The sequence below is a fragment of the Acanthochromis polyacanthus genome, chromosome 7, assembly GCF_021347895.1.
Source record: "Acanthochromis polyacanthus isolate Apoly-LR-REF ecotype Palm Island chromosome 7, KAUST_Apoly_ChrSc, whole genome shotgun sequence".
In the NCBI taxonomy this organism is placed as follows: Eukaryota; Metazoa; Chordata; class Actinopteri; family Pomacentridae; genus Acanthochromis; species Acanthochromis polyacanthus.
The window spans coordinates 12,819,504-12,840,792 of NC_067119.1; the positions used below are offsets into that span (position 1 = coordinate 12,819,504).

The following is a 21,289-nucleotide window of genomic DNA, read 5'->3' on the forward strand; positions in this document are numbered from 1 at the left end:
TAAAGCGGAATAATGAAACAAATGTGCCTAAAATTCAGTATTTAAGAATATACAACTTTGTTGGTGAACTACTGAGACACACTACCTGAATCTTGGTCCAATGGCAGCAACATGTCGGTTCAGGCTGCTTTTGGCTCCTCCAACACTCAGAGACAGAGATCTCTGTAAAATGGCTGTGAAAATCTCCACCTGGTCAGCACTGCTGTACTTGGCTATTTCAAACCTCTGCACCAGAAACTGGAGGAACAACAACAAAAAAGAAACAGAGATGAGAGTTTTGGATTGTTGTCTGCTTAAAATACCAGTTCATTTCCATTCTGTTAAAAATATGTCAAAATGATGGAACTTTAGGAAGTGAAAATACGACTTAAAGTCAGTGCAATGGGTGAAGCTCTTCAAGCTACATCATGGACAAAATGTACAAAAAAATTGATTTGGGCCTATACCAGCTAGACTGGGTAACAAACAAAAAGAAACAAATTAAGTAAAAACATCCAGCAAGTTTAATTCTGAGACAGCACAACTGCAGCTTATACCCAAACAGATTGCCAAATATGCAAAAGTTGTACGTAGTTTACTGACATAAGTCATGTGTGTGAAGTTTATAACACCTTAGACTTTTTGTAACACAGGATGGCAAACAGGGGAAAGGATTTCAAAAGAAAGTAACAGTTTATCTCAGTGTGTTACTGACCTCTATCCAGAGGAAGTGTGGGATGACATCAGGAGCACATGGTGCAGGTTGACTCTCCTCTGAGACGGCCAGCGGCCCGGTCTCAACCTTAGTCTCCGAAAACAAACCCATCTTGAGCTCCACTGTCATCTGCCAAGCTCCTGCCATCTCACGCATGAACTAAGAAGATGGAAAAGAGAAGATGAGTACTAATCTACCCTATAATATGCACATTCTTTTAACACCTTTTTCATACGATTTTATGAAGAGTGACAAATACACATACTGGCACTTCCACTCCATTGTGTGCAGCCAGGAGCCATTCCCAGCAGGCAATAGCAGTTTCCATGCCATGTTCTGTAAACATCTTCAGAGGAGACCAGCACAGATGGTGCAGGAGTTGTGGATCGCAGTCTGAAAGACCAAATATAGAAAACGACCCATTAAAACTAACTTACAAAACACAAAATGCACAAAGCTGACAGACATTAAAGCTCTTTTCAGACATGTGATACATGACATTGTTTGCTTTATCAGTCTGATAAAGCGATGCCATTCTGTCCGTGCAGATACAGGTCACTTTTAACATTAATTTTTCTTAAGCTTTTTAAGACATATACCCTTAACAGTGACAGACAGAGCCACAGTATGTACATGATATTCATCATACGTGCAAGACTGAGCATTATATCAAGTGATTTAGAAAGTATACTAATGCATTACTAAACAAAACAAACAAAAGACTAAATCTACATCAACAACTAACTCATCAAGCTGTTTATGTATAGAATAGTTTGTTCCTGCTGTTGTTTGATGCTGCAGGTATTTAATAAACTCAGAAGAAAGACTTCTACAAACAGTTGGAGGCAACAAACTAAGTCTCAGCTCCTGTTAATGTTTTGTCAAACCTGGATTACTTTTATTATAGCAGAGTTTCATTAATCCGACTTTCTCTGTCCTCAGCTCAGTAAAATCATATTTTTTATGAGCCTTTCAGTTTGTAGCACAATAAATGGTAAAATATAGAGGAGGTAATGAGAAAAGTGTCTTCTGCAACTCTGTGTGCTTTTTTTGGGAACAATATTCATCTAAAAACATCACAGATGTTGAAATGAAAGTCTTCACTATATCCTTTCACACAACTATTTGTTGTGTTTGTTGTGGCCTGGAGTTCAGACTTGTTCCTGGTTAAAAGTGATACAGGAATGTTACTAGGTCCAACCTAGAGAGAATGCTGTGGAAAACTTTATGGAAAAGCTACCAGGATGCTCATTCAAACATGAAACTGATGTATTCAGTTGATCTCAAATTAAAAGTGCATGTCTGAAAATGACTTAAATGTAAAATTTAAGGGAACACAGCTGCTCACTTTTGGTGGTTATGAGCAGGGCAGCCATTTTGAACATGGCCTGAGTGAAGGCCTCTGGGTCTTTTTTGTCCAGAGCACTGGTCATCTGAAGGATCATCAGCTTGTTGAGGTCTGACTGGCTTTGAGTCGCTTCTGAAAACTGGATCATACCAGCCACCTAGACAGCGCATAAACACGTGTATATTATACAGAAAGTGTGCAGAAAGTCTCCAAGAACACAAGAACATTCGAGCACAGAATTTACCTCTCCTGTGTACCGGTTTCTCAGGTTAAGCGACGCCATGAAGTTGGAGTAGTCCTTCTTCACACATGCTGGCCTCTCTGTCAGCTGGGTGGTCTAATGGGAAAACAAAGTTTGAGTAAGACTAAATGCAAAACAGTTACAAGCTAAGAAAGCACCATACATAGCTGTACTGTAACACTTCTGGATAAACTGAAGGTATCATGCCTGAGCCCTGTCTCTCTGTATTTAGTGTTCAGACCAACCTGGGGAAAAGCAGCCTACGGTTGGCCACATGGGGGAGGACAGCACCAGCATAACCAGTTAGCCAAATGGGCAACCAGCCAACAACCCACCCGTCCATTGCAGGTAAGTAACCAGGTAATCAGCAAATCCGTAAACCAGCCAAGCAACCAGGTAGGTAGTTCGGTGCGGTTTAACAAAGACAAAATAAAACAAATGAAGCAAATGAAGAGACAGATATAGCAGAATGCGAGCCCAAGAGCATACAAGAAATGCATAGCAAGCAAAGAAAATGTCACACAGACTAGTAAGCATGCACACATGGACATACAATACTGTAAGCAAGTAGACAACTAGACTCCAATTGTTTACAGAGCTATAGACTGCATACAGAATTAAACACACAATAAAACACATATATGAGCACAAAGGATACAAGACACTTCTGCTTAGTACTAACAAAAGGCTTTGACAAAGCAGCTTAATGACAAATCTGTTATAAAATAAAGCGGTTAACATGAGACAAATGTTAATAAGCATTAAATCAACAAGCCTGTGAGGCTGCTGGTAGATTGACAATTCTAGTAATAAAGTTTGCAATATGTTACCAGAATGCTCCAGCTTCTCAAGAGGTGAGGTATGTTCAGTGCTATAAAAAGTCATGACTGCCCTTACAACTAAAACCAAACATATCTGTGTCTTTTTGATATATGCATCTAAAACATAGTGCAGTATTGATAAAAATCACAAACTGACATTTGTTCTGCTGTTGTAAAATATGCTAAACCGGGAGTATTAGGTAGAATTAAAGAAGCTCATTCATTTTTGCAAAATCCCGTTGATCCTTAAGCTGGTGTACATTTAATATTAATGAAACATGGTGATCGGAATGCATTTCTGTTTCTGTGACTCACGCCTAGCGTTGTACTCTGTCTGTTGTAGCCTGCGAAGTGCAGTATACTCTCTGTGGCCATAGCGAGCCCAGTGTGCTGCGACAGTCCTGACACCCAGTTCTGGTGCTTGTTCAGGTACTCCTTTGGTCATATGAGAAAAAGAAGGAGAGGAGAAAAACACTTTAAAGCCATCGATGGAGGTAATAATAGACACAGTAGACTTTAGTTAAATCTGTGCTGGTTGTCTTAAATAAAACAGTAAAGAAACTGACCTGTAGGTGAGACTTTGTGACTGAAGGAGCCCATTTCATCGCCTCTTTCAGGATCTCACCACAACGAGCAGCAAAGTCCTTTACTATGCTCTGAGAGGAGATACAGCAATAAGGTTATAATGCTAAGTAATAAAAAACGGACAGATTAGACATTCAGTTTCGGTGAAATATAAATGGCAAAATTAAGCATTTTTTGCACAGTTTCATGTAGCTAATAATAAATAGATTTTTTTACCCACACAGATTTTGACTAAACAAGACAAAGCCACTATGTTTAAAACCAATACTGTGCTGCCCTCTAGTGGTCACAAAGGTAACAACAAGCCAGGCTCACCTCCCGGGCTTCATATGTGTCAGGAACAGTGATCCTGTATGGAGTGTCTGGAATGTCATAGTATGGCTGATCCTTGTGAATGTCCTAAATAAACAGAGAAGATATTCGTTGCAATTAAAGTGCCATCACATAACGCTTCTCTATATTATCCTGCTTATTACAGGTACTCAAATCTGACACTGCCTTTAACAGCAGGCCCCTTCTGAAACGTACAGCACTCAGTGACAGGGAGAGCGTCTGCAAAATATCCAACATGGTCTTCAGCACACGACCACTCCAGAGCAGATGGGGGAATCTGGTTGAGTTAGAGAGACATAAAATGCATTTAAAAAGTGATTAAAAATGAAAGCAGACATAGTAATTGATTGATTACTACTCACGTCTCTGCCAAACCAGAGAGGTATTTGTCTGCCACTCTGCGGATCCTCTTGTGGGTGTGATTAAAGTTAATCAACAAGAACTGGGCATGTCGCTCTAATTCCTCCTCATGCTCTTTGGTCTTTGGCTAAAAAAACATGAGAAATGCATATATTTCTAGTTGTAGTTATATTTCCAGTGGTAATAAAGAATAAAATCTGTGCTAAGATAAAAATTTAAAACAAAGCTACTTACCTTCTCAGCCATCATCTGTAGGAAGACATCAAACACTTTGTCGCCAACACAAATAATGCACTGCATCATGCCTGCAAAGATAAAAGGGAATTTGTGAAAATCAATGACAAGATCAGACAGAATGGGATAGCCAAAGGTGTAAAGGCAAAAAAGCCCTCACCAGATTTGTCTTTCTGGATGGCTTTGTCTTCAAAGTACCGAAACATGACCTGGAACCTGTCAGGATCATTGGAACGCAGCATCCTGAGAGAAGACAAGAAAAGGAGAGATGTTACAAAGTGGCACACTCTTGGCCTCACTATATTACTGAATCCATAGAGACAAAGGATGAGAAATCTAAGCTGCTTTGTAATGGCACTAGGGCTGACCTCATGTATTCTAATCTGTAGACTGACAGCAGGTAGGTGGACATGGCAAAGTCAAGCTTGTTAATGAGGGCAGATCCTTCGGGAGGCGGGTCGAGGAGATTGCTGATGGTTGCTCGCAGTTCGCTCAACTCAGCCTGGAAGACAGAAATTGGCGGGAGTAACAATTAAACCTCATTTTGCTATTTTAGGACATCTTTTATCTACCTAATGCAAATAACTGAAAACATTTTGAACAATGTACCGGCGTCACTGTGTCATTTTTCAGAGCCGAGTTGTACTGTAGTTCAGAGCGAAGAGGTTCTCCGCTGGGGAATGTGAGAAGAGGAGATTTGGTCGCAATCTCACAAACACCTTCATACCATTCCTCTGGCCAAAGACCTGAAAGGACAAAAGACAAATCCACAAAGTCAGGGTTGTATTGGCATATTAATCTCTGTTTTGAACGGTGTATGAACCTACACTCCTAAGTATGCTTTTGATTAAATTTGGGTATATAATAACGATGATAGAAGAAGCCCAAAATCTATCTTAATCTTACTTAAAGATGCAATATTTCTATTTGCTGCCTTAATGCTACAGCTATATAAGTATTTTAAGGTATGCTCAAAACATTATCACAACTTCTAACTCCTCTTGCAATGGCCTGACCAATCAAGTCTGGGAAAATACAGTCTAGAATCTACAAATGAAGACAGGGGACAAGTTGTTACTCTAAAACACCACATGGATTACAGATTAGTTTCAAAAAATTCACATTGAAATGGTAACAGGTCTTGTGGTTTAGGGATGGTACTGGCCTGCAGGTATTAACTTTTAAATATTAGCCCCCACTCATCTTACATGATAGACTGCAGAAGTGCAAAATGCTCCACTAAACATAAAGCATACTGAAATGATTTCATTCTTTGCTCACCTGATCCCTCCACAGCAAAACCCATGACCACCGAGTACAACCAGAAGTCCCTGAACAGCTTCTGGAGGCGGGGCTTGGCCTCTTTGATTGGCGGAAGCCGCCTGGTTAACTGTGAGTTAGAAAAATGAACAAGAGAAGGGTGAAAAACGTGGTGCGATCAATGCTATATGCAACAAATTATCACACTCCATTAAAAGTAATTTGAAAGTTAAAAAAAGTTCTTTCCTTTGAATAGAAATAGCTCCATCTTGTTGGACACTCTGCACACCAATAATACATTCAAATAAATAGCAAATTTAACAAGCAGCTACAAAACATCCGTTACCAAACGAATAACCCTTTAATTGATAATTAACACACATTTTCTTCATGGATGAGTTGAATTGTGAAGAGTTAAAGATTTTAGTCAGTCACAGGACTTTTGGGTCTGTTTGATCTGGTCTATTTGTTCAGGAGAAGCCCACATCAAAGTTCAGTTTTAGTCCTACAAACAGACGCAGCACAGCACTTCCCACCAGCACACAGCAAAGGTAAGACATTTTACAGACTGAGACGGCTATTAAAGGAACTTCATGTAAAAACATGCTGTATTTCTCAATAGTAAAGACAGGATTTTATTCCTTCTATTTTATTAAAGCGTAATTTAACCAGATCTGCTGAACGCTGATTTCAATATGAACTAAGTTGCACTAAATGTCTGTTCCCTCTGCCTCAGCTCTGAGGATGTGGGTCATCACTGTCATCTCTGTGGCCTGTCTGCTGGTCAGTCCATCTCTGGCTGGGATCAAAGATCTCAGCTCTCACTTCACTGACCCTCAACCGGACCCCAGAGGCTTCGAAACGGGCGGTGCGGTGGATATAGAGGCCATTCCCTTGGAGTTCCACAAAGAAAACACTATCACTAATGACCTAGTTGTCGATGGCTTTGAGGATGAAGATTATATTGATTTTGATAAAATCCTGGCTGCAGGCAGTGATGACTACATGTAAGTGATTCTTATTGCCCGTCTATTAAATAAAACTTAATGGCAAGAAAAGAACTAGAAGCAAAAACTAATAAAGTTAGAAAAAAATCTTGTATCTAGCAGTGAAGGAAGACAGTTTTCAACATTTATAAACATGGATTGGTGATATTTTTCTTACTGGTGTTGGGATCTACATATATTAATGTAGATATGTCTGCCATATATAGGACACACACGTAAACACACCTCAGTTAATAGTTAATTATGATGTAGCCATTCAGAAATGTGTGTAATAAACTGTTTGAAATCTAAATAAAAAAGCATGTCAGATTGCTTGTACTTTTGAATGGCTGGATGATGAATTCACGAATGTTTTTCAGTGAAGGTGATGAGATCGATGACATTGCCACTCCAGCCCCAGACATTGACATCTTTGCCGAACCCTCGGACCCAAAGATTCGCCGTGCCAGACTTCTACGGCTCTTCCACGGGCGTTCTCGTCTCCAGCGCCTCAATGTTGTCAATTCCCGTTTCGGGTTTAACCTCTATCGAAGTCTTCGAAATGACGTCAATCAGACGGACAACATCCTGCTGGCACCTGCTGGGATCTCCATCGCTATGGGGATGATGTCTTTAGGGGCAGGACCTGGAACTCATGATCAGATCTACAAAGCCCTGGGATTCGCCGAGTTTGTCAATGCCAGCCATCACTACGACAATACAACGGTGCATAAGCTTTTCAGGAAGCTGACGCACAGGCTCTTCAGGAGGAACTTTGGTTACACGCTTCGTTCTGTGAATGATGTCTACTTAAAGAAAGACGTCTCGGTGAAAGACACCTTCCGAGCAGAGACAAAGGCTTATTACTTTGCAGAGCCGCAGTCAGTGGACTTCAAAGATCCTGCTTTTCTGGACAAGGCCAACCGTCGTATCCAAAAGCTGACCAAAGGGCTGATCAAGGAGCCACTCAAGAGTGTGGATCCAAATATGGTGCTGATGCTGCTCAACTATCTGTACTTCAAAGGTAAGTGAAAAAAGGACACAGTGTTCTCCAGCTAGTGTCAACTACCAGCATCAATATAACGCTATTTATTTGTACAAACAGGTACATGGGAACAGAAATTCCCCAAAGAAATGACTCACTATCGCAACTTCAGAGTAAATGAAAAGACAAATGTACGTGTGCCAATGATGAGCAACAAGGGAAACTATCTGGCTGCTGCTGACCACGAACTGGACTGTGACATCCTGCAGGTGGGTGGGCTTGAACTATTTTGAAAATTGAGAAGTGACATGCTTTTCCAACAAAATTTTCCTTGTAAACATGCATATTTCATACTTCAACACGTCAACTGAGCTGCATAAATATGACATCAACTTTTTTTTAAGCTCCCATACACTGGCAACATCAGCATGCTCATTGCCTTGCCAAGGAAGATCACCGGCATGAGGACTTTGGAGCAGGAGATCTCACCTACCGTTGTCAACAAGTGGCTCAAAAACATGACAAACAGGTCAGAGGCAGTTCCCCCTACAAGCTAATGAATAGCTAAGAAAGCACACTGTAAATAATAACGTACAAAGAAACATTTTCACGGCTTCTTTACAGTAAATTGTTTGGTGTAGAGATGGCAATTTAATGGTAATTTAGGAATTATACCATTAGGAAACTATTCTGTTCCTCCCTCTAGGACTCGTGAGATCGTGCTACCTCGGTTTAAACTGGAGCAAAACTACGACTTGATTGAAAACTTGAAGGAGATGGGGCTCACTGACATGTTCAAGGATACTGGAGATTTCACTGGAATGACCTCGGAGAAGGTTTCCATGAATTGGGTGAGTAAAAGTACATTTTTACTAGATCCTACCAACAAATAACCACACTAACGGCAAATATCAAGACAAAATAAAAGTAAGAAGTAATCACCCAGACTCCTTATCGAAAGCACTCATTAAGCCCTATTATTTCAAAATGGACACACTGTGATTTCCCTCTGCAGCTGAAGCACCAGGGAACCATCACTGTGAATGAGGAGGGGACCGAAGCAGCTGCTCTGACCCAGGTGGGCTTCATGCCACTCTCCTCTCAGATTCGCTTCACTGTGGATCATCCGTTCCTCTTCCTGATCTACGAGCACCGCACAGACTGCCTCGTGTTCATGGGCCGGGTGGTCAATCCCTCACAGAGCTAAATAAAAGCTATAAAGCTAAACTGTTCATAACCTTTTTTAAGCTAGAACGTCCTACTACGTTTTAGATTTTAACAGCTGAGGTGTTTACAGTAATGAGTCTTTATGTGTATGTAGTCTCTTACTGAACATTTAAACTTTTCTTCGTATCGCTCAGAGTGCCAAGTCTGTCTGATTGACTCAGTGAATGCCTGTTAATGTTTCAACCTTTGCAATGACACTGATGAAGAAAAAAACTGGCATTACATAATTTACTGTTGTTACTCTAATACCACATTGCAATATTTTCACAAAGGAAATGTTTGAAAAACACAACAAATTAGATAATAAAAAAAGAAAAACAACCATAAAACTGACAAACATTTCTGTGAATAAAGCTTAAACTTGTTACTTTACATTACTTTTTTAAAATGAGCATTTTAATGGAGAAGATGTTATCTTATTACTTACAACTACCACCATGTCAATACAATAAACAAATGCTAATTGGTACTCATTTGTTGTGGGTCTGTTTATGCTATGACATATATATTAAATATATTGCATTATATTATTACTATTGGCTCAAAATGCATTTAAAAATTGCCTGAAAACCCCAAAAAACATTCTGCATTCAACTGGTAACACAAATGTCTGTACTGCAGCTCACTGAGCAAATATTTGTTCATAGAGTTAAAACCTAACTAACACTTTGGATTCATCTGTAAATACTAAAATATTCATGCAGATTGTGCAGCTGTGCTCTGTGGGGGTATTTCTACATCAATACTTGCAGCAAATGAATTAAAATAGTCTCTTAAGTACTCACCACAGCAATCACTGGAATAAGGACTCCCAGATTTCCTGCACTGCTTGATGCCTGGGGAGATATGGAGCCATTAGCAATTTACCAGCGCGACTGTTATCAGTTTCCTGTTGTGTTTAGATGTTTATTAGTGGAAGCGCATACCTTCAGTGCTGGTCCCTTGTCTGAGGCCCTCTCACTGGCTCGCTTTCCTTCCAGGCCCAGTTGGACAAACAGTTCTAAAAGGTTCACCATCAGTTCATCCACCAGCTGCTCCCCCTGCAGGTTGGCTGCGATGTTGGCCAGAGCATTTATCACTGCCAGAGAGCAATGCCTTGAAGGTAAAAAGAGGACAAAGATGGAGGGAACAGTTAAACACAGCCCACAAATACAGAAAAACACACAACATAGACAAGCCAGCAAATACTGATCAAATACAACTGAATTCACAAGGAATCTACATTACTATCAAAGTCGACCAAGTGGAAACATCTGGAGCTGTAAAAATGAAGTAAAAACTGAGTCAATCCCCTTTGACCCCCATGTTAAAGTGTCCACTTTCACAGCAGAAATAAACATGTTTACAGTCTGATGCAGAAACAGTAGATAATTTGCCTGCTCATGACAACTGTAGAGTGGGAGAATTTCCATGAAGCTCACCCGTTTACATTGTATTAGGCTTAAAATTAATCATAATTAATTTTGTAGTAATTGTAGTAGTTGTCGTAACAAGTAGTGTCACAGAAATCCCTGCTGAGTTCCAACTCTCTGCTCATTTCTGCATTATCCAGGAGTTAGGAAGAGTCAAGCAATGCCCAGAGTCATCACACTGCTCTACACAGTGCTTCAAAACTGTTCTTTAGGGACCTTACTGGTTATGTCACAGAGAGTTTGTGCACGTTTATATAGAGTCTAAGATGCTGACCTGTAACCATGGTCTCTGTAGTCTTTGGTGGCTGAATAGACCACTGAACTGGCTTTCACGCTGATCTGCTGGAACAGATTCCACACCTCCTGATAGATGTATTGCTGCAAGACACAAAATAACAGAACATAAACATAAACTCTGAACATATAGTAATAATAGAGAGACCAGCAGAAACAAAACTGATGATAAAATCAAACTACTTTATTAACATTTACCTCAAACAAAAAAAATATACATTTATATGGAAAACCTCAGCAAATGTTTAAGATCTGTTAAAGGACTGAGCACGGCTTTTTGTCTGTATTTGTGAACATATGGTCACATCTATTTCCAGTCCTTTGTTAACTGTAGCCTTTCGCACTCTGGGTTGACTAGCTGTCAAAACACCCAATTACACTCCAGTGGTGAGTCAACTAGAATGCTGAAATCTATTCTTATTGCACAGTGTACTGAGCAAATAAACACCGGTTTGTAGGTTTACAGTAATTACAATGTGTCCGCCTCTCTTTCATAAGGAAAAGGGCTTTTTCAAGAAACACTAACAACTTCGCTCAGTGGGTAGAGTGGCCGTCTTGTAACTGGAAGGTTGCCGGTTCGATCCTCGGCACATCGAGCTCATGTCAAGGTGCCCCTGAGCAAGACACCTAAACCCTAATTGCTCCTGGTGGGTCATGGTTAGTGCCTTGCATGGCAGCTTCCGCCATCAGTGCATGAATGTGTGTGTGAATGGGTGAATGTGACATATCATGTAAAGTGCTTGGGATAACAGCGCTATATAAATACAACCATTCAATATCATCATAGATGTTTTGAACAAAAAAACTGCATATATTCTCCAGGTTAAACTTCTGAATGATCTCCTGGTAGTTTTGTACTTCCTTTTTATCGATTTTAACCATAAACACATCAAATAATGGAGAAGCTTCACACTGTGACAATGTACTTACATTTCCTGTAATCACCATACAGCCAAGCTGGTCAATAATGAGAACATCCAGCTGTGATGGAGGCTGGCAGAACTTTTGTTGAAGGATTTGTAAGATGTGCTCCATGACTTTAGGAGTGTCTCTCAGAGCAACGGCGATGTGGCCCAGTGCTCGAATGGTGTGATCTGGAATTAGATGGGCATCCCTGGCGGAAAGACAAGTTATATTTTTATAGCTGTTCATCGGTGTCAAGGACTTGAAAGCAATCTGGGTGACTAAATGTCCCAACGTATTTTTGTTCCAAACGGAAAAGTAGCTCACTTGTCGTTCTCCTGTGAAATGTACAGACGGTTGGAGAGACTGGCCAGAAAGGCTTCTACGATCACATGGTCCATCGTTAAACCAGCTTTCAGACATCTGAGAGAGGGAAGCAGCATGCAAAGATGAAAACAGAATAATTTTTTTTTTTTTAAAAACACTTAAAAATCACAGCTGGGCCAGGTGTGTTTGTGTCTGACCTGCATATGTTGTCGATGGAAATGTCTCTGAGCTGCTCGTACATGGAGGGCTGGTCTTTCCTGTTTGACAGTATGTTGAAGGTGGACTGAGAATGCTCATTAGTCACGTTTATCCGAATTTCTCCAGTGCCTGAAAGAAGAGTGACAACAGTACAAAGACAGAGGCATGAGTACAAATGTAAGACAATTTAGAACCCTGTATAAAATAAGATCCTGCACAAAATGAAAGCTCCGAGTGCATTGCCAAATCTAAAAAGCATGTTTTAACATTTGATCTATGAACAGGCTGCTCTGGCCGGAGGACAGCACAGAAAAATCGGTAGCATGAATTGCATTTCCAATTGTCCGGATCTGCAGCTGCTCGTAAATGAACAGTGTTCAGATCAATGATGGACGAGAGCTGGATGTGACAATGACGTTCTTATTGATGTGCCTTTGTTATTTTATCAGCAGCTGCAGCAGCCCTCTTGTCCCATTTTGGCTCTGATTATGTGTACTGTACTTCGAATAATGTGGATGTGCTGTAAATACTGCTTAGTTTTGTGGATTGTTTAAGATGTGAAATATCAAGTGAAAAGCGGATTTTGATTGATTAACTGTCAAATTTTAAAATTCCAACCATCTATAGCCAGCTGTAGATTAATTCCTGTGGATGTCACCCTTTTTTTAAGCAGCAGTGGCAGGTTTATGTCAGCTGAGTTAAAGGTGGTGCTGCTATCAATCAAAAACGAAGATTGTGAATTTTCTGCGAGGACAAACAGTACATTTAGCTCTTAAAATTAGTCCCAGATCATAATACCTATATTATAAGCCATGTTGTATGTTACAATACAATCCTACATTCTACTAAATATTGGAGTGCCAGGTCTTAATTCATTGGTGGATTTGAAGTATTTGAAGTATAACTGTACCTGTGCTATACTGGTTATGATACTTGTAGAGTTTTACAAGAACTGGGGAAGGAACCACCAGGAAATCCCTCAGAGAGGTTGTAGCAGAGTGAGCAACTACTGGAAACCTCTCACACAGACGGCCCAGGCCCTGTAATGGAGATGAAGACAATACAAAAATAGCAAAATTAATATCAAATGAAAAGCTGACTTGGGTCAACTATAAAAAAAAGACCTCTAATGAGTTTTCATCACATAACCGGGTCAATATCAGTATAAAGTACATTTGCCGTCCTTATCAGAATCACTCAGTTTTCACAAAAATGTTGCAGAATAATGAAACTCTGGGGTCTTATTAGAAGTGGACAAACATTTACACATATATCAGTACAAAAATAAGTCTCTTCAAGTGTTTTCCCTTCATTTTATACTATTTTCTTTAATTGGATGCACATGATTTTGGCATGTCCCAGACACTGCTCTGCTAACCACAGTGTGTGTAAAAAGTGTTTAAATTATGCTAAATCGATATTTTTTTAACATGGTTTTACTGTCCACAAGACATTATTTGATAAAATGAATATTTGTAATCATGTACATGTTTTTTTCATAATTATTTTAAACATTTCACACCTGTCCCTGAAATTGCTGTCCACCCTGTCATTATGAGGTAACTGTCCCTTTAAGAAACCCTCTGACGGTTTCAGAGGCATCACTACTAGCAATATTTCTTTCTTCACTGGAGACTGAAATGGTGGCTGGTTTCAGAGTAAGTTGTTACACTTATGTTTTGTAAGTTTCATCAAATAATGCGTGTAGTTGGATATTGTCAAGCTTAACATGTCCACTCTGTCATCATTAAATATCAGCTGAAATAAAAACCTTTCAGAAATGTAAAATATATTTGTTAAACAGAACAGAGTCAGCTTGCTAACTGAATCATGTTACTAAGTAAAAGTCCACCATGTGCTCATTAAATGCTAACGTTATCCAAAAATGTCCACCCTGTCATTGTCCACCCTGTCAGTGAACCTTCCATGACAGGGTGGACATGGTTCATGACAGGAAGGTCATATGCATAGTTTAGGCCAAATGCTAATACTAGTACATGAGAAAAGGACATCTGGCATTTTTAAAAGCATTTCCTTTAGATTTATTGCATTTATGAGGCCATTTAGTTCACAATGTGTCCACCCTGTCATGCCACTGTCCACCCTGTTAATTTCATGTTTGATATAAATAAACAAATTATTTTCACAAGTAAGCAAAATCTTTTCTGTGATTTCTTTATAAACATATGAGGGCCAAATAGCATTGTTCAAAAGTTTGAACAAGTATCTTTGTGTATCTTTATATATTATTTAGAAAATTTAGAAAATAAAGTTCAACTCTTGCAGATTTTATAGAGGAACAAAAGATTTGCCATAATTTCAGTATTATTCAAATACTTTTTCCATTAACTAAAATACATTATTGAGAAAGGGACCAAAAAGAGTTCTGAAAATGTACATTTTATAATCACTATGTAATTGCAATATATTTATTCTACTTTGAAATTGTCCGTGACAGGGGGGACATATTTTGCTGTTTGTATGTACATTTTCTGCTTGCAGTTAATCTATAAAAAGTGTGGGAGCTTGGCCAATATGCATTTCTGAAAGCATAACATCTACTTAATACAATGAATATGAAATTTGGTGGAAAATTGCAAATTTTTTGGGGGGAAATGGCAAAGTCCAAAAGGCACTTTATACTGATATTGACCCAACCAGACCCTTGCGCGGCATTTCACTTCTATGTGAATAAATATTAGAATGCCCTAGTATTGTACCTGTAGGCAACAGATGAGCAGGGGCATATGAGCAATGATGACTTTACTAGAGGTTTTTGACTGCAGTTTCTCGGACAGTTTGGTGCACAAATTTTCAGCTCCTAAATAGAGACAACGGGAATGAAAAGTGACACAACCAGTACAATAAAACACATCCAACATCCCCCTGATCACGTCGTCACACTGCAGTGCTCACTCTCTGCTACAATTGATTACCTTGCTCATCTTTGACGGCCCACACCATGAGGTCCACGCAGGCGGCGTTGGCTTGGCAACGAAGCTTGAGGGGGCTTTGTTCCCCCGGCAACCCCCCCGTGTCATGAAGTACCCGCTGCAGCTCCGACTGACTGCTGCTGAACTGCTCCAGCACAAAGTCGTGCACTTCTCGTACAAACGTCGGCTGCAAGGCTGAGAAACGTTGAGGGAGAAAGAAAATCAACTAAACAGAACAATCGCAGGGCTGTTTGGCTTTAAAAGCAAAATAAATAACCCATGTATGATGCTTTACCTTTCATGTAGTAGAGTGTGTCTCGCAGCATTTTGAACACACACACATAGAGAGGATCACTGAAGGTTTTGTAATAGAGGTTGACTCCAGGATTAGACTTAACAACAAACAGAAGAGACAATGACAGACAAGATTATTTCAGTGAGAGTAGCTTACATTTAACTTTGGATTAACCATTTACATTCTTTGTACAGATGTTGGTTATAAAGTTACCTCTGTGACTTCTGTCATAGTGGCATCTAGAGTTTTCAGAAAAGCTTCGGAAACAAACTTCTTAACCTGTAAATCAACAAGATGCGCAACCATTTAGAAAGAGTCAAGATATATACACAGATGGGAAGCAACAGCAGCAATATTCTGATACATGCATAATAGGCTACTGCACCATGCTAAGGAGCTGTCGAAGCAGTTCAATGGGCACCTCCACCTCATTTTCTCCTGCTACCATGAAGAGAGGAGACATTGAGAAACTGGAGCTGACTGTGGAGAAATAGTAGTCGGGGTCTACTGCGCTGCTGTCCGGAAGATAGGCTCCTGTAATCAAAGGGACCAGAGGACATAAAAAAACATTCCTTTAGCTTGGGTAGCATTTCAGTGGCATTAAATCAGGATAATGGCTACTCACTGCCCTGTACTCTAATCTGCTGAGATTACTCTGACTGGTGAAATTAATCTGTCTCTCCACTGGATTTCTTCCTGTATAACTGCAGATTATCAGTGCAGAATGATATCTCAAATAAAGTCATTTTATGACACAAAAAACTGGCAAAGACAGTTTTTTCTTTTGCTATCACTGGAAATATCAACTGGAAATATCCCAAAAAATTGGTGCATAAATTTATGTCTGGAAACTAATAATAATCTGACTGCACTACTAACACTTTTAACACAAGAACTCAATAGAGTTACATGTGGTGTAACATGAACATACACAGACCACTGAACCACAGACTAGCTGCTACTTTAAATTTTAGAAACTGTGCCAATTTGTGAGCATCTACATAAAGATAAACAGGTACCAATGGAATCTGTAAAGAAGCCAGGGGGTAAATCCTGGATGTGTAATATGCATTACCAAACAACTAAGGTTTCACTCCAATCCAAATAGTTTAACTGTAAGCATTACTGCAATTTGTATATGTGAGATATGTCTGTACTTCACCACAGCAAACATACAAAAAAAGTGAGCAGTTCTACGTGACACTGATGTCTAACAATGACAAGCCCAGCTGAGTAGGCAGAATGTAGGTTTAAACTGCATTAAAAGTAAGTTAGTCAAGGCAGTTGGTGTTTCATTGGATTTACCTTCAAAGTAATGTGGGCCAGGAGCTGTAGGAGAGCAGGGAGAGTGGCCTCCTGGATCTGTACAGATCTATGAGACATGCACATCACAGAACATTTATTTAATCACTAACATAGTCGTTGAAAATCCCCCTCTCTGACCTTTTAGTATTATAAGATCACAAAATATTTGAGAAAATCATAGCTCTGTAGTCTAACTGCTCTCTTGACTTCAACCATCACAACAGACGCTGACCTGTGCAGAGGAATCCAGGTTGGTCCCGGTACGTCTGCGCAGAGTGTCACTTTGGCACACAGTGAGCAGCGAGGATGGCAGAATAGAACGAAAGTCATTGAAGGATCTGCGGCGGACACCCTCCGTTTCCTCTGTGACGCAGCGAGTCTGGGGCGAATCTTTTGGGAACAACTTGGACAACAGAGCTTCATCCGTGACGCTGTAGCGGCCAAATGCTCTGGTCATGCCGAGAAGGCTGGGAACGATGTACCTGCACAGGAAGACTGCAGACCAGAGAGCAGCTATGAAGCTTTGTCATTCTGAGGGCAGATGTCGTACATATTGACATTGCATCTGTGCGTGTACCTTTGTCGTGATTATCAGGTGTTTGGCACATGTCCTGAAAAGCCTGCATGACCTCCATTATAGTGTTCAAGATCTGTCCGGGAAACAGTAAAGCAATAACCTAACCTTTAGCAGCAGTACACTGTCACATACGAATGATAGATTATCACAATATTTTCAGGCTGACCTCTTCTCGAGAGTCTGGGTCCCTCTGAGCCACATCTGATAGCAGTGTCACCAGACAGAAGCTGAAGTTTTCTGCAACTGGAAGAAATTCTGACAAGCAGAAAACGACACAAATACAATAAGTTAAATCCTATGTTAATGTGTGCAGGCAGGAAAGAAAGATGAGCAGATTCACCAAAAATAAAGAGACAACAAACCAGCAAATACTGAACAACAGAGGACAAACTGGATGCCCTACAGTTCACTGAATCCTGTTGTAATGTTATGTCTGTCCAATATACTTTCATACTCTTAACCCGAGGATGCATAGGTGGGGTCAAAATTGACCCCAGAGGTTGTTATTCCTTAATATCTTTAAGATTAAAAGTTTTGATATTTTCATATTCCAGGTATTCCTCATAAAACATGTTTGTGACATAATGCCATTTGCATTTTTATTCATTTTTTCATTAATTTAAAAAAATTCAGTTTTTGTATCAGTACCCCACTCTTCCATGGGCGAGGTCAAAAATGACCCCAAGTATTTCCAATGGGATATTTCACTTAACATTGGTTCTTGGCAACTGTGAGTGTAAATAAACATTTACTGTGCCTCATACAACTGATGTCAGCAGTCCCACCACCTAGGAGGTCATTTTTGCACAGCATTATACATGTAAGTATTATCTCCATTTATGAACTTATTTTTCATTGACAGAATATGTGGATTTTATGTGAATATCTGTGAAATTTGCCTAGTTTGTGGTTAGCTAGCAATACTGTTAGCTAACAATACTGTTAGATAACATTATTATTAGCAAACAGTATTGTTAGCTAACACAATCACACACACACGCACGCACGCATAGACATACACTGTTGTTGCACTGTTATTACACAGTATCTTAGCTAACAGGATTGATAGCTAAAGTATTGTTAGCTAACACAAACACACACACTCTCTCACACACACACACATACACCATTGAATAATCGATGATCATATAATAGGCTACCTAATGGGTTAGTGTGTGTGTGTGCGAAGACCGCAAAGCCACCAATTTCTGTTGGAAATGCAAAAGCCCTGTCTGCAATGGTCACAGCCACAAGAAAATAGTCTGTGAAAACTGAAGAGTGAGAAGAGACATGTTTGTGTCTGAACATGAATGTTGAATGAATGTTATTGAATGTTATGATTGTTATGAATGTTATTGATTATTGTTACTGAATGTTAATTTATGTGTCCCTCTGTCCGTTTTAAAATACGGAGGAAGATTAAACATGTTTTGATACCGTTTCAGTGATTGTTATGTGATAAAATTTGAATTAAAAGTGAAGAAAGAACATATCAAAACTGAAAATACTCTTTTGTTGAACAAAATATATAATGTCTAACCAACATGAAAGAAATGTCTCAAGTTTATTGCAAAAATGCATTGATTTCAATTGGGGTCATTTTTGACCCCACCCATGGAAGAGTGTAGGTATTGGTTGGCCATGCATACAAGGGTTAAGGGGAAATTTGCTGTCTCATTCAGTTTTATGAATGAATGTCAGTACTATCGTAATATGTCTTAAGGCAGCACTAAAAATGGATAAGAAAAGCAAAAAAATGTACTCCATTCACTGTTGGCATAAGTAAATGAAACAACTGTACCACAGAAATCCCCACTATAAGAGGATTGTTCTTACCCTTTCCCTTCTTTCCCGAGCTTTCTTCGATCCATTGGACCCGTGGCAGCCCTCTCAATAGGCTCAGCAAGTAGGAAACAACCATGTCTTTGTGCTGCCGGAGTAAAGCAAATCATTACATGAGACAAACAAAAGAGCTTGGCAGCGCTTTTTGTTTGCCTGACAGGCACTGATAAATCAAGATTATGAGGTATTGTGAATTCTGACACCGTTCAATTCAGGTGAAAGAAAATATATCATTACTTTGAACACTGAAAAAGGTGATGCCACATATCTTCACAACCAAATTGGCAGCAGAGCTTTCCACGCTGTTTCTCGGTGTGACGAGGTTAGAGGCTTACGTGGTCAGTTGCATGTCTAATCGGCAGCTTAATCAGATTATGGGAATGAGCTTATCAGGGTGATATCTGTGCAGAGGCCGGTAGTGAAAGCGCACTATTATTACTATTATAATAATATTCATGTGTAAATATAATATACTGCTACTTCACAATGTAACTAATTAATCTGTGCAATATTTTGATCATAAACCCACCATACTATCCATTAACAGCTAGGACAGCCTGAAATTAAACAAAACTACTGTGTTAAAAAGGCTAAACAGCTCATATTTTTATAAACTACCACCCACCTGTAAACCAGATTCCACCAGAAACACAGCCAGTGCAATGACAGCATCTCTGCGACGCACATCCAAAGTGAACACACCGCGGACTTCCACGGGGCACATACATTGTAGCTTCTGGACCTGAAACAGAACAAATGGAATGATATGATTTTAAAAAATGCTATTAAACTGTTAAGAGAAACCTGACAATCCAGTCTGATGATATGCAGACCGTCATTGGGCCACTGAGAAGAGAAACTGATGAAAAGATTCAAGACTCAAGAGTTTTTATTAGTCACATTTTCATACAGCATGGTCAGTGAAATGCTAAGTGTCTGTTCTACAACAATACAAAATGAAAACATTCCTTAAAAATGGGAAAAGTCATACAAAATGAGGTGGAAAGAGACTGAAACCACTGTATCTGTCTTCATGCAGCTAAAGCATTAGATATTTTGTGGGTTTTTTATCTGCTGTGAGAATTACATCATTCTCCAGATGTGAATGTTAGTCTTTGCTAGAGTCATACAATGTCAAAATGACATTTCTGCACACTTTTTGACTTTTATGCACATACATTTCCTACTCCTGTATTCTGTTGCTATCTCATCTGTCTGTTTCAGCCCATAGGATCAATCAAGTTTACTGTATGTTGCTATCAAGGTGGGAACCAACCTATGTTGTTATTTCCCACTATACCAAAGATAGCAAGACACAGGTATCTATGATATTTGATACAGTGCCAGACTATCTGAGCTGTAATGAACATAAAACCCTTGTGTTATGAAATAGCCACTCTTAGTGACTGTGTATTGATTAATACCTGGATATGCTCCTGTAGGGTATTTTTCTATCACTAAATTTGAGTATTACTCTTCCAAACTCCAAAAGGACACGTTATTAGACCTGACCATCCATCCTGCAGCTGCAACAGGTTAGTGAGTGTCTGTGAAGCCAAACAGAGTACACAGTGAGCTCCTCTCAGTCATCTCACAGTAAACCTGTTTGACTGCAGTGCTGATCAAGCCGGACTACTCTGCCTGCCTGATGCGGTATCAGGCACCTCGGTAGCAGCGACGCCACTTTCTCCTGCATCGTCCTTCTTCTGCCACAGAGAAAACACCGCTATGAAGACTCCGCTTTAGTGATTCACAACTACTGACGCACACACAGCTGTCAAATATAAGCTTGGCTGTCACGTCCGAGATCAAAATATGCCGCCGCCTGTGCGGAAGCGGAGGTACACCCGAACAACACTGCTGCTTAACAACATTAGCTAATTAATAAACGTTTGGTCTCTTCGGACTTCACTCCGGTTTTTGTTTTCGCTCACCTTTTCGACTGGAGCGGGACGGTGCGCAGCTAAAGAGCGGGCCAGCGACAGGACTGTGTTGAAATAAAACCCTCTCGTACCACCTCCCATTACAGACATGTTTACCCCCTACATCAAACCAGCGCAATTCAACGAGCGAAGGAAACAGGCGAGCAGCTGCGGCCAGCGCTGAGAAAGCCGCAGTACGGCAACACA

General features: G+C 39.9%; 2 protein-coding genes across 3 annotated transcripts in view; one reads left to right on the forward strand and one right to left on the reverse strand.

The window, feature by feature from the left end:
- Window positions 1–21,277, reverse strand: part of pi4kab (phosphatidylinositol 4-kinase, catalytic, alpha b) — a 30,234-nt gene extending 8,957 nt beyond the window's left edge. Inside the window, exons 1-35 of one of the 2 annotated variants that reach the window (XM_022207787.2) lie at window positions 21,095–21,277; window positions 19,786–19,902; window positions 19,155–19,248; window positions 17,485–17,573; window positions 17,319–17,391; window positions 16,974–17,236; window positions 16,742–16,808; window positions 15,822–15,970; window positions 15,650–15,715; window positions 15,437–15,533; window positions 15,145–15,336; window positions 14,929–15,029; window positions 13,119–13,248; window positions 12,208–12,337; window positions 12,011–12,106; window positions 11,711–11,894; window positions 10,761–10,864; window positions 10,001–10,169; window positions 9,860–9,910; window positions 5,898–6,006; window positions 5,226–5,362; window positions 4,985–5,118; window positions 4,777–4,859; window positions 4,617–4,687; window positions 4,385–4,509; window positions 4,218–4,299; window positions 4,005–4,088; window positions 3,671–3,760; window positions 3,420–3,539; window positions 2,529–2,543; window positions 2,287–2,379; window positions 2,043–2,199; window positions 960–1,087; window positions 695–853; window positions 86–237 (exon numbers count right to left, since the gene is read on the reverse strand). In XM_022207787.2, coding sequence (XP_022063479.1) covers window positions 86–237; window positions 695–853; window positions 960–1,087; window positions 2,043–2,199; window positions 2,287–2,379; window positions 2,529–2,543; window positions 3,420–3,539; window positions 3,671–3,760; window positions 4,005–4,088; window positions 4,218–4,299; window positions 4,385–4,509; window positions 4,617–4,687; window positions 4,777–4,859; window positions 4,985–5,118; window positions 5,226–5,362; window positions 5,898–6,006; window positions 9,860–9,910; window positions 10,001–10,169; window positions 10,761–10,864; window positions 11,711–11,894; window positions 12,011–12,106; window positions 12,208–12,337; window positions 13,119–13,248; window positions 14,929–15,029; window positions 15,145–15,336; window positions 15,437–15,533; window positions 15,650–15,715; window positions 15,822–15,970; window positions 16,742–16,808; window positions 16,974–17,236; window positions 17,319–17,391; window positions 17,485–17,573; window positions 19,155–19,248; window positions 19,786–19,902; window positions 21,095–21,193 — 4,010 coding nt within the window. In that variant the 5' untranslated portion in view covers window positions 21,194–21,277. The remainder of the gene's footprint in view (window positions 1–85; window positions 238–694; window positions 854–959; window positions 1,088–2,042; window positions 2,200–2,286; window positions 2,380–2,528; window positions 2,544–3,419; window positions 3,540–3,670; window positions 3,761–4,004; window positions 4,089–4,217; window positions 4,300–4,384; window positions 4,510–4,616; window positions 4,688–4,776; window positions 4,860–4,984; window positions 5,119–5,225; window positions 5,363–5,897; window positions 6,007–9,859; window positions 9,911–10,000; window positions 10,170–10,760; window positions 10,865–11,710; window positions 11,895–12,010; window positions 12,107–12,207; window positions 12,338–13,118; window positions 13,249–14,928; window positions 15,030–15,144; window positions 15,337–15,436; window positions 15,534–15,649; window positions 15,716–15,821; window positions 15,971–16,741; window positions 16,809–16,973; window positions 17,237–17,318; window positions 17,392–17,484; window positions 17,574–19,154; window positions 19,249–19,785; window positions 19,903–21,094) is intronic. The other variant, XM_022207788.2, reaches the window with a different exon arrangement.
- On the forward strand, window positions 6,297–9,543 carry serpind1 (serpin peptidase inhibitor, clade D (heparin cofactor), member 1). The gene is made up of 7 exons (XM_022207789.2): window positions 6,297–6,427; window positions 6,613–6,883; window positions 7,243–7,886; window positions 7,968–8,116; window positions 8,252–8,376; window positions 8,554–8,698; window positions 8,863–9,543. The coding sequence occupies exons 2-7, from the start codon at window positions 6,621–6,623 to the stop codon at window positions 9,052–9,054; spliced, it is 1,518 nt and encodes a 505-aa protein (XP_022063481.1). The 5' UTR covers window positions 6,297–6,427; window positions 6,613–6,620; the 3' UTR covers window positions 9,055–9,543.
- Window positions 21,278–21,289: the final 12 nt, after the last annotated feature.

Coding starts and splice junctions, on each gene's coding strand:
- serpind1 (XM_022207789.2), top strand. CDS start 6,621: ATGTGGGTCATCACTGTCATCTCTGTGGCCTGTCTGCTGGTCAGTCCA. Junction 8,117..8,251: donor TGGACTGTGACATCCTGCAG/GTGGGTGGGCTT, acceptor CTTTTTTTTAAG/CTCCCATACACTGGCAACAT. Junction 8,377..8,553: donor CTCAAAAACATGACAAACAG/GTCAGAGGCAGT, acceptor TCCTCCCTCTAG/GACTCGTGAGATCGTGCTAC.